General features: G+C 41.3%; 2 protein-coding genes across 2 annotated transcripts in view; one reads left to right on the plus strand and one right to left on the minus strand.

Annotated features, from left to right (window-relative positions):
* Positions 1 to 620: 620 nt before the first annotated feature.
* Positions 621 to 7,622, minus strand: plpp6 (phospholipid phosphatase 6; the record flags this gene model as incomplete). Its single annotated transcript, XM_032526490.1, is given in 2 exon segments — positions 621 to 3,930; positions 6,808 to 7,622. Coding segments are annotated over 2 exon segments (861 nt in total). The 3' UTR covers positions 621 to 3,562.
* A 707-nt stretch (positions 7,623 to 8,329) lies between these two features.
* Positions 8,330 to 12,917, plus strand: part of prdx6 (peroxiredoxin 6) — a 6,553-nt gene continuing 1,965 nt past the window's right edge. The window contains exons 1-3 of the mRNA XM_032526491.1: positions 8,330 to 8,489; positions 11,587 to 11,743; positions 12,415 to 12,558. Of these exons, the coding sequence (XP_032382382.1) occupies positions 8,398 to 8,489; positions 11,587 to 11,743; positions 12,415 to 12,558 (393 nt within the window). The 5' untranslated portion in view covers positions 8,330 to 8,397. The remainder of the gene's footprint in view (positions 8,490 to 11,586; positions 11,744 to 12,414; positions 12,559 to 12,917) is intronic.

The following is a 12,917-nucleotide window of genomic DNA, read 5'->3' on the forward strand; positions in this document are numbered from 1 at the left end:
TTCCGACATGTGGAATGTGCAAAATCTATTCTGTAATCATACAGATTTTTCTTAGGCCTCTGCCTTGCCGTCGTATCAACATGTAAAACCCCAAAAAAGAATGCTAAAAATCATTTGGTCACAGAGTTCACTGTCCAGCATGTATGGACTTGCGATTAAAGGCTAATCAAAGAAAAAGAATGGAAGCAGCTGGTCACCTAATCACTCGCACTGGGAATATCATTGGTCGATTATTGCAGAGAGAGGTCAGTTAAAGTCTATTATGGGGCACATACATGGGAACAGGCATCATACATGTACACACAAAGCATAAGTCACCATATCTCATTATATGCCTAATCAAAATTATTAGAAATTATAACCGACTGAAAACAAATTAGGGTACAATTGTTCTGGTTTCTGGTGTGTGAGAGCCAGCAAGAGTCAGCGAGGAGACCTGTGCACATATAGTGAATAAATGGATCAGGTACAGTAATACATGCACATGTATGATACTTATCTGACAATAAAACTTAAAGGATGTACTGTATTAATACAGGTGAAACATCAAATTTCATGTTATGTTGCAAGCAAGCAAAAATATTGCTTGACTGACACATCTGCACATTTTTTTTCTCCATATTTTCTCTTCAGATTTGGGCCAGGTGTGTGACAGCCAACACACTGTCAGGGCACCGATCAGCTAACCACATGCTGTAATGGCTGAATGACAAACACTAGCCCTCTGTGTCACAACATCTTGACTGCTGGTGTCATTTAATTTATGCGTTTAAATGTGTCAGTGTGTGTATATGGCTCAATCAATAAAAGCGCAGCTTTCGAAAATTACAATGCCCGACCAGACAAAGTCAGCAAGGAACATACGACGCTGACCCACAGGGTCACGCTCGTGACCTTACATTAGGATTCAAGACCAGTCCTCAACAGTTCAACACCTGGCTGTTAGTTGATCCCTTTTCCCAGATTGCTCTTGTGAATCTTTAACTGAGAATTAGTGGGAAATTGAAATTAAAAATGTGACGTGAGTCATGTGATATCACGTCAGAGTTAGTTGAGTAGTCTGAAAACCTTGACGTTCCACTTTCGGGAGTGCTCCGCAAAATCCGCCAGATTTCACTCATTTTGGCCAGAAAACCGTTGCCTTGGACTTTCTTTGTGCTGGGGGGGGGGGGCTGCAGGGTGAATCCAGACAGCTAGCTAGACTATTTGTCCAATCTGAGTTTTCTGCAGGACTATAACTAGGCGATTTCGCAGCGGCACTGTGGCTCCACCCAAGACGATTGTGATTGGTTTAAAAAGATGCCAATAAACCAGAGCATGTTTTTCACCCATCACGGAATGCTGTGTGAACTGGACAGACCCCCCCCCCCTCTGCCGCGCCGTGGAGGAAGGTCTGGCAAAGCGAGACTAGTACATGAGAAACTATGGCTTTCTTCATATTCACATACATTTTCACAAAACTAAGATATGATGACAGCATGTAGCATAGAACTCACATTTAAACGGGCCGTGTCAAGTCGCCCTATATGTATGCACTGTAGTTTCATTTATTCCAATCATGTATCTTGTCATTACTACATACTGCCACGGCGCTGATGAGAAATGAGGTGAGTAACTAGTTACATATTCTTTTTTTTAAAGTTCTAACTTAATGAAAATATGTAGCATATTCAAATCTGTGAGACGAGAGTGATTCGAGTGCAAAGAGGGTGGCTTCAGTTGTGTTTTCACAGTGCAAGCTCTCAAAACCATCACTTGAATTGATCCATAGGGTTCTTAGGACATATTAAGTCAAGAAAGTGGGAGATGACATTCAGCAAAGGGCCGCAGGTCTCTAACAGGTTGTTATTCACCCACATATCTTCATCTGACTGTAAGTACCAATTAAAAAAATGAAATATATTATTTAGTAGTTCCAAATCTGCTTGGGCTGAGATTTAATGAGTGGGGGTCAAGAAGCAAACTTGGGAATGTACGAAATATCGGAAACGGGTGATGTTTCTGTCTAGCTGCCATTGTGTGTCACAGCAGCTCTTGTGTGTGTGTGTGTGTGTGTGTGTGTGTGTGTGTGTGTGTGTGTGTGTTGTTGTTTCTTGCCACACAGAGTTAGTGACGGAGCGCAGGATTTACATGCTAAAGACGAAGCAACTTGTCTGGTCATTTTTCCCAGTGAAAAAAAAAAAAGACGCGCAAATTACAGTATGCAATGCTTGCGAGGTCGAAGTAACGCGAGGAGGATGCCGTGTCAAATCCTTCGATGCCTCCAATTTGATCACGCGTATGAATTTATGATTTATGGGCTTTTCCAAATGTTTCGCGAAAAAAAACAAGCCATTACTTTTTAAAACTCACAGTGTTTACATCGTTTTCATTATGTACAAAATATGATTATCATAGAAACTTGTTTTGTACAGATCTTATTGACATTGGTTAGTATGAGTTCCCCCAGCCTGCCTATGGTCCCCCAGTGGCTAGAACTGGTGATAGGTGTAAACCGAGCCCTGGGTGTCCTGCTCTGCCTTTGAGAAAATGAAAGCTCAGATGGGCCGATCTGGAATCTGGAAAAATGGTTTATTTAATGCCAAAAGGCCAAGAGAACTTTATCTTGGATCCATGAAATAACTGGCCTTTAAAAATAAAGATAAAAAAGATATTAAGAATAAATAAAGGTCTACCTGCCTCTATGGGAATTTAACATAGGGGTGTGTATACGTATGCCCCCTGTATTTTAAGGAAGAACATTTATTTATTTACGACACATTTTTCATTCACAAAGAAAACTGGTGTCCTTAAAGGTTGGATTTTTCCTCATTTTTAAATTAAAGCAATTAGATCAATTTCCAAAAGATGATTTTTTTTTTTTTATCCCTCTTTTTAGTCACCTTATTCAGAGGTTCCTATACTCATGAGCCGCATTGTATATACAAAACCTTTTTTTTTTTGGCCATTTTTGTGTGTTTTTTTCTGCACTTTTGCCTAAACTCTAAGTTGTTGTCCATTGTCCCGTTCTCTTGCAGTCACTTTTTTCTGATTGGTTGTCTGGAGACAGTAACTTCTAAATAAAAATCAACACATAAAAAAAAAATATTAACGTATCCCAATCGAGCATCAAATCGTTCTAGAGAGAATCACGACACACATCTAAGAATCGATTATTTTTCCCACCCCTAGTGTTTACTGTGTTCACACCTGTCCAAACAGCACAGAGGAAGCAAACGCTTCGGGGTTTGATTTAACCGAACTAAACAAGGCAGGTGTGAAAACGCCCTAAATCATTTCCAGTGAATCTGGTCGGCAGGGAGAGTGAGGGGGCTTCAGCTAATCTGGACAAATGTCTCCTGGTCTATTCTGATTAAAAGTCCCATACTATTTATTATAAGCAGCCTTTTGAACCTAAGAGTCAGATAACAGCAGAACAAAGCTGTGTATGATAAAGCTCTCGTCTCTAGTCTAAGGACAATTTCTCCTATACGTGTATCAGTCTAAAAGACAAAAAGGTGTGCAGGTGGTCCTACAATCAAGTTTAAAACCTCCATCTTTTGTACTCCTTCAATCCCTAATGTTAAGCTAACTGTCCCAGCAGCCCTTGCAGGGTTTGAGGTGAGAGCCACAACATCTCCACTAGGTTATACTGGCAATAGCCCATCCAGAAGCCAAACATCACGTCAGTGACGTTGTGCCTGCCCAGCATCACTCGGCTCAGCCCCACCAGGCTGGCCCACAGCAGGACCAGGACCCTCAGCGGGGCTGCCAGCACCAGGTGGGCGAGCAGGAAGCGGCCGCACATGGCGGCGCGGGTGGCATGGCCTGATGGGAAAGAGTAGCGGTCCACAGAAAAGGTGGCAAACATGTCCATGCGGTTATGTGCTGGCCGACGCCGACGCACCACCGCCTTAACAATGCCGACCAGGACCAGGTCCAACAGCAGGCCTGAAGGGGATAAAGGGGAAGATGGGTTATGAAATATGAAGAAACAGCAATGTAATCACATAACATGGCAAACAAGAGACGTGAAGAGAGGGTGTTCTGTAACTTCAATAACTGCAGTATCCTTGGTACAGATTTACATCACAACAACAGAAACATACATGGCTTTGTAAGCAAAATGATGTCACCTTATAGCTTAGATTATAGATATGCACAAATCAGAACCAGCCTATAGTAAGTGCATTGCGCTGAAGATCAACTGCAGCTTATATCTGCCAGCCCTTACCTGGGCATAGTGGACTTATATAAAAAGATTTTTATTAGCAGTTGTTCTTCAGGGCTGCAGTGCTAAAAAAAAGAAAAGCATGAAAGAGCCAGGTGGCATTGAGCCAATCGCTGCTGGGAGTCCAATGAAAGGATTTCAGCAAAATGAATATGCAACTGACATTTTATTTTGATACTCAATGGTCAAATAAATGCTGTTGTTGAAAACTGTTGAGAACTGGAGTGTACAGCGGTCTCAGGCCTTCGTGTTCTTCACAGCTTCTCCTTCCTGAGCTAGGCCTGCACGATTAATCTATTAATGTATTTAAATGACTTTGATTCTCATTTAAATTTTACGAGCCGACTGCATCACAAGCGTCTTAACCCACTTCTTCTATGTTTACAGGCTTGTGGTGATGTGCAATGTGCCAAAAAGAAATCTATGTTTGGTACTGCCAATTTGTTTTGTCATGGTCAAAAAAACTAAAATCAAAGCAGAGGATATCAATTCTATGCATAAAAAAATCTGGATTCATATATTTCCCCCAAATCGTGCAGATCTATCCTAAGCTTAGTGCATATATACAGTTGGTGATTTGTGACTGAAACCACCAGTATATCGCCTACTGCACATAAAGCAAGACTTGGCTCTACCTGAATCATATCTACTGACCAGCCACCTGTCACTTTAAACCCCCCCCCCACACACACACACACACGCACACACAGAAACAAATTAAATCACCCACACGCAGGAATAAAAACAAGTCCAACGTTCTTATCAGGCAAAACCAAAAAGGAGACTCTAAAGCATTCACCTGCTTGACAAGCTGATGTGAAAGCTGACTGACAAAATGAAGTTATAAATGATGTAAAAGCAGAAGTGGATTAGGGCAAAAAAACAAACAAAAAAACCAACATTAATTTACCCACCCACCCAAGGAAATAATAGGGGTGGGAATCACCAGAGGCTTCTCGATACGATATCCTCACGATACTTATGTCACGATACGATAATTGCAATTTTAAACATACTGCAACATATTGCAATTGTATTATTTATTTCCAATTTCAAATGATGTCTCCAAAAGGAAACTTTGTCAACATCTGTTTCATCTAAAAAGATACATTTCTTTGTGTTTTCATATAACTTTCGTGTTATTGCTGCAAAATGGCATTGTCAAGCAGACAAACGGACCAACACATATATGATAAAAGATCCGATATTTGGCGCCTGTGTATTGATACAGTATTGCCATTCAAAATATCGCGATACGATGCTGTATCGATTTTTCCCCCCACCCTTATGAAATAAGTCAATAGTTTATATGAGGAAAAACTGCCATTGTGGGCTTGCGTTACTGGGCAAAACAACCAAACATCTGAAAGACACAAATCCTCGTCCTGTAACAATACTAGGCATATCCTGATGTATAAAGTGGATGTAATGCAAGTCTGTCCAAGTTAAAACCTGTCTCCCAACTATTCTTCAGTTCACCATGCTTTACTCAGGGTGAGATAATCCTAATATAGACAAGACAACAGGAAACAATGTGTGTGTAAAGCATCATGTGCTGAAGAGGAGTTGTGATTTTTAAAGTCTGATGGCTCAAACCGGTCTACGCCTTTGTTGGGATTTATAATGTTATATGTGCTTAAACACTGTGTGTGATTTGCATTATACATTTAAGCTAAAAAGCAAAAGCGTTATTTCAACATAAATGAAGACACGTTGGTCATGCATTAAGTTTGTTGTTCATGCATTACGTTGTTTTGCAATACTCTCTTCTATAACATAAGATGTTCTGGTACATTCTGTTAAAATCCAGCTCTCCTAAATGTGTCAGAAGCAGAATTGATGATAAGGGTCTGCGTACTGTGTCTGGATTCAGTCCCTCTTTACAGCCCAACTGATCTTTTGCTCTGCAAGTCCTGAAAGGGCCCTAAACTTTCAGTCACATTCCAACTGAAAAGATAACGAAATAAGCACACAAACACATCACACCACTGTGACCTGGAGACCCCACCCTTAGTGACTAAGACCAGGGGTGCAAGAGCTGAAGAGCCAGACAAAGGAAGGGGAGAGCTGTGATAGCTTGACCCAGGTAACTTTGATTCTAGGATATCCTATGTAATAAAAAGGATTCACACATCAACATCTGAGATTCTGACTAATAATTGACTGAACCCTGAGAGCGGAGCAGGATTAAGCTCCAACCATTGCTTTACTCAAAATATTGAAACTGACCTCATCCTTTTATCAAGTTAAAATTGTGGTTTCACAAAGTGCCAGTCAGACAAACTCAGGGGTAATTTGGAGCAGGCTACAGCTGCAGCTGCAAACAGAGGTGCATTTAGGCAAAAATACATGCCAGAACCTGCAAGGAAAGCTAAACACGTCATGGGAGGTGGGATCACCTGTGAGTTGGGGGGGGGAGAAAAGAAGAGAAAGAAGGAGGAGCTGGAGGGTGTGGGTGACACAAAATACTGCACCTCAACCAAAACTCTGGTAACGTTACCTAGAAATCTGTCTGCATTAGCATTGTAAAATGTATGTGTTAATTCTAAACACAGGGTGGCAACATAAGAAGGAACACAAATAGCAGGGCGTTTTACCCATGAGAAGGTTGAGCATGACTTCTTGTCCTGGGGCACTGTCACTCTTGTACATACAGTAGGCGGTACCAGCCAGCCAGGGGATGCCATGTCCCGAGATCTCTATCAGTTTCATTAACGGGCGAACACTGCCCCAGGAAGAGTCCTCACAGGCACACACCCCCAGCCGCTTGGACATCCACAGGTCAATGGCGAGAAGCGAGCTGAGCGCTACGCGGATGAAGGAGGGGTTGAGCCGTATACCGTCCTCTTCTGGCAGCCCCTGGCCGCTCCCGGAGCCCGTGGAGGAGCTGGAGCCCCGGCGCCGAGTGGGGCTCTCCGAAGCTCGGAAGCGAGCCGTGGCCGGCTCGGAGCCCTGCCGCTGGTGGAGATGCGACGGCGAGGACCGGTTCAGCGGCTTCGTCAGTGACATGAACTCGTAGCGGCCGTTGGAGCTCCCGAGCACCGGGCTTCCACCACCGCGAACGGGGTTTTTAGCTTTAGGAGAAGGCATTTTATCTGTTAATTGTACCGACGTAGACACTTCGGTGTTAGGTAGTTAACCCGCAGTGAGCTGTCTGCAGTGAATTGGCTGCGCGTGTCCTTTCGTTCATCTGTTGGACGTTTCATTCACATCACGTCCTGAGATAGCTGGATCTCCATCTTTGTTTTTCCAATCGCAAAGCTACCTGGGAAATTGTGTTTTTTTTGCATTGGCGGAATAAAAGAATCCGAGTCAGCTTTATTTGGCAGGTGTGAGGACACATGTACGAGGAATTTTGATTTGATACACATACAAAACTCCACAAAACAAAACAAACAATATATACACACTACTATATACACACTCTAAACAGATAATAAATATACAGGTGGCAGCAATAGTGCAATGAAGAGTGCAAAAGTATGCAGAAGTAAATTATGATAGTTATTATTTTAATTGTGGAGCGATTTAAGAGCAATTTGAGCAATTAACGAGCAATTAAGAAAAAGCATTTAACAAAAATGTAAAAAACAATTTTGTAAATTGAGTAGTTATTTTTTCATAAATATGTTATTTTTCCATAAATATGTGTTTGCATAGATTTGTTTGTATATATAATTCCTTTTTTTGTGTGGCTTTTCTGCTTGTTACAGGTTTGTAATTGTATTGTTGTTTTAATAAAGTTGCCTAAAAAAACATTCTCGTATCTGGTTGGTCGATGATCTACGTAACAGACGTTAACCCGCCTACCGACAACGCCCCTATCCTTTTAAAAAAAAAAATAATTATTGTCTTTATTGCAAAAAAAGGAAACAGAGCAAAAAAGACATACAAAAGTATTCCAAAAAACATATAAACATACAAAAGGAAAACAGAATACAATACAATTTAGCCAGGGGAAGCTTAAAGGCCGCTACTAAGATGAGGAGGACCATGAGTGACACCGCCCCTATCCGGGTCCAACCCATGATCCATGCATGACGTTCTGCTGATCTTATATATCTTGCACATGCGCAGATCGGATCGTGCAGGCAGGACGAATCGTGTACCGACAGCCTCTACAGGCTAACCAGCAGGTCACCCCGGTCCTTTCTCGTGTGTCTGTGGGCTGCAGAGGAGAGCCGACCATGCCTGGACTTCTGCTGGGAGACGAGTTCCCCAACTTCGAGGCCGACACCACCATTGGCAGGATCAAGATCCACGATTTCCTGGGCAGCTCGTAAGTGCTCACGCTTCCTGTAGCCTACAGCCACCTCATTGGAGCGAATGTGTTTCATGGGGATTGGTCACACTGAGACGCTTGATCGCTGATCTGAGTAACCTTACGGACTGAATCTGAATTTACAAGCTAAGGCGTTGATCTGATTTCTGACACATCCGTCTGCCATGCAGCGCCTGCTGGCTGACATGCAGAGGCTTGACAAAGTTTACACACCCATGCTAACGTTGAGTAAAAATTAGAGAAATTGAAAAAAAATCTTTTGGAAATTAATCGTAATGCCTTCAATCCAAGGACACCAATTTTCTTTGTGAATGAATAATGTATTTTATACATTATCATGGTTTTATTTCAGTTAGCATTATAGCTGGTTTGATTTGCATTGAGAGATGATTTTATGGAAAGTTCCCCATGCCTATCTCTGTGAAGGGTATGTGATGATTGGGGGGGGGTATTTTAATTCCAAAGGCCAAGGGAACTTTATCAGGATGCATAGTATCCTGATCCATGAAATAACTGGCCTTTAATGATAGTGATCATCCTGTCTCTATGGGAATTTAACATAGGGCTGTGCATATTTATGCCCCCTGTATTTTAAGGAAGAACATTTATTTATTTATAATACATTAATCATTCGCAAAGAAAATTGGTGTCCTTAAAAGGTTGGATTTTCCTAAATTTTTAGATTAATTTCCAAAAGATGTTTTTTTTTTTTTCTATTTTTAATCAACATTAGCCTGGGTGTGTAAACTTTGTCAAGCCACTGTAGATACTGTATGTAGGGTTAATACACATGACCCTATTGTCATTGGATGAGAAAATGCTAATATAGGCTTCCATAAATGTAGAGTACATGTATTTTGATTTCTGTTTTTGGACGGCTCCGATAGACAGAAACACAGAGTCGGCCTAGCTGCAGACTAAAAAAAAATGACAGTCATGGCAGCATAGCTTAGTCATTTTCTTTATCTAATTCAGTAGTGATGTGTAAGCACAGGCAGGACAAGGCCTGTATTGTGTGTATTTGTGTGGTTTTTGGAACTGTGCCCAGTGTTTGGCTCGCCTATTGTTTTTTGTTTAACAGCAAAGGGAAAGGAATACTACTTCATGCAATAACACGCATGAACAACTGAAAGCAGTTTGAATGATTTTCCCATGGATTGATTTACCTGTTCAAATCTAGAGGGTTGAACAACAGGAACAATTTATAAAAACCTTTCCGAATAATCTAATTCTCCTTATTTGAGAGAGCATATTTATTCTCTCTTTTTATATTTCAGGATTTCCCCCACCCTCATTCCCTCATCTTAAAGGTTGTACACACAGTGGAAGAGCAGATACGTTGCCACAACAGTGTCACTGAGGCAAAAGCTGCTACACACCTTTTTAATATAAGGTTTACACAGTTACAGCAACTGCACGATCACTTCCTCCTTTCCTTTTGTCAGAACAGATGTTAGACTGAGAGGGCATCATCCGTTCACTATATGTCCTAGCATAATGATATTTATCTTAGAATAGCCCACGTGTGTATTGTGCAGCTTCATACAAATATCTAGCTCAAGTGTTGCTGCAAAAAATCCAATGATTTTTTTTTTTTAAACTTCTTGTCTATGATTAAATCAACAGCAGCTTCGGAAAAAACTCCTCTTTTAGGAACTGTGCCAGTATCCATCCAGGGTTTGTTCTGCGTCAACAGATTGGGTAATCAGGGCTTCTGGTCACCCCGTAATCACATGATCACAATTATTTTTTTTTATTTTTTTTCAAGGCCGATACAGATTTCTAGTTTTCGAACTGATATCCCTTTACAGTGACAAAAAAAAATAATCTTTTAGTCAAAATTCAGATTTTGGAATGTTATAAAATCCGACACAAAAGACTTTCAACAGAATCCCCAGTAACAGAGAGTCAGATGGTGTTGTGGGGCAGAGCTTTTCTTACCAATGGGATAGTATGTTACAACGCGTTGAAGAAGGAGTCCACATAAATCATGTGAGGCACTCGTGAAACTCGTGATTCAAGGAATTATCCTTCAAAAAGATTGGAATGTTTTTTGCAGGAAAACTTAGATTTTTCTTACCCTTCATCCTCCTCATTCTACATTTTTTAGGACACAGAGCCCGACAGAGGATTGTTAGGGCCGATAACGATAGGAGTAGTTATACAAAAATCCGATATGCCAATATATCGGCAGATATATATTTAAAAAAATAAAATGAAATAAATTCTGAAACACGTTACAAAACAAACAGATTTCCCTAACATTAGTTATTTGTAGTTATTTGAGTCCTCAATAAAATAATGATTTCTTTTATTGTCACAACAGAACAGAGGAACATCAAAATATATTAAAGTTCTGATAAATAAAATGCATAAAAATACAAACTTAAGATATGAAACTCAGTCCTTTGAAGAAAAACACATTAACAACAGGGACGGTGTAGAGCGCCCTCTGGTGGACAAACTATGCAACGTCAGCACTCAGAACATGGTTGACAGTCCGTTTTTATTTTTGTATTCATTTATTTGTCATTGAAAATGATTCTGATGAATTATATTGGCCATTATAAATGTCGATACTGATATCTTGGGGAATGCCTAACATCGGCCGATGACATCGGCCCCCCGATATATCGGTCGGGCTGTAGTACACAGCTGGATTTAATGTTTTGAGCTCGAGTCTGCCAGATTCTCAGACAGCTGTTGCTTCAATCTATTGCTGGAATGTCCTCTACTGAGACTTAATGTTCTGTCTTTCTCTTTATAGCCATGTCTTCCTCTTCTTTGTCTTCCACTGCTCATGCTCCTAGCAGCTTTTTTGTCCCTTATTTAATTCTAGACTGTGTATACTCCAAATATCAATTCTTTAAATGTATAATACACATAAGTAAGAATAAATGTATACATTGTGCAATGTGCATTAATATTAAAACGTGTTGGATGACAATGGCCTTATTTGCTATTTTCTTAAAACATTTCAATTTTATTTTCATTTAATTGTATTAAATACAGTTTTTCACATGAAGGTTTCTGAGCCAGAAACTGATGTGTAGCGCAAAAACCTCATTGCTTTATGTCTGTTGTTCCTCCGTAGGTGGGGCATCCTGTTCTCGCACCCAAAGGACTTCACCCCCGTCTGCACCACTGAGCTCGCCTGTGCCGCTAGGATCAGCGATGAGTTCAAGAAACGAGGTGTGAAGATGATTGCCTTGTCCATTGACAGTGTGGAGGATCACCGCCATTGGAGCAAGGTTGGGGATGCGCGCGCACACACGCACACACACACACACACACACACACACACACACACACACACACACACACACACACACACACACACACACACACACACACACACACACACACACACACACTAAATTTGAATCAAATAACTTACATTAATTGATCACACCTAATTTAGTTTAATTTAGGGTTGTGGTCTTGACCAACTGCCACTTTGATCATTTGAAAGCCATGGTGTCCCTCTCTCTTGGGTGGACCAAATTCTCTGGGTGGGCAAAGCAGAGAAAGGGGAGGCAACCTTATGAGGTCATAAGGGGCAAGTTTCCAGATTGGCCCATCTGAGCTTTCCTTTTCTCAAAGGCAGAGCAGGAAACCAGGGCTCGGTTTACACCTATCACCATTTCTAGCCACTGGGGGACCATAGGCAGGCTGGGGGAACGCATATTAATGTTGAAAATACTCATAAAGTGACATTTTTATGCCATGGGACCTTTAACATCTGTGAGGCAACAGTATTGGCACTATAATCATAGTTTCTGAGCACTTAGTAGAGTTAAAGGCCTCCGATTTCTCTTCAAACCTGTGCTGCAATGATGGAGATGGCTGCCAGGAAGGTGAGATTATGATATACACACATTAACAGATGTAAACGCTGCATGTATCTCTTCCCTCTGTGCAGGACGTGATGGCATTTAACAGTGAAACCGAAAGCCCTCTGCCATTCCCCATCATCGCTGATGACAAGAGAGAGCTGTCCGTCCAGCTGGGCATGCTGGACCCTGACGAGCGAGACAAGGATGGGATGCCACTCACTGCTCGCTGTGTACGAATCTTGTCCTCTGTCCTGTCCTGTCCTGTCCTCAGTGCCGGACATATTTTACTACAAAAGCAAACACCACAAGACCACATCCTGATCTAAAGTGAACAGATGCCAAATGGCCGTGACATTTGTCTTTTGTAGAAAAACCTGTCCTGTCCTGACTTTATTCCCTGGGAAAGGGATTTGGTCTTTATTTATTCTTTGTCATTTGGCTGGGAGCCAATCAAGTCAGAGCAAAAATTTTGACTGAGCCTAAGGTTAGCCGAATGTTAAAGAATTCTGCTGGTGGCACGCAGCAGTCTGCTCTCTCACTTCACCAGTTTCTGTACATGTATAGGGGTAAATTAAGTATTTATTTAGGG

The sequence above is a fragment of the Etheostoma spectabile genome, chromosome 9 (assembly GCF_008692095.1).
Source record: "Etheostoma spectabile isolate EspeVRDwgs_2016 chromosome 9, UIUC_Espe_1.0, whole genome shotgun sequence".
Classification (NCBI taxonomy): domain Eukaryota; kingdom Metazoa; phylum Chordata; class Actinopteri; order Perciformes; family Percidae; genus Etheostoma; species Etheostoma spectabile.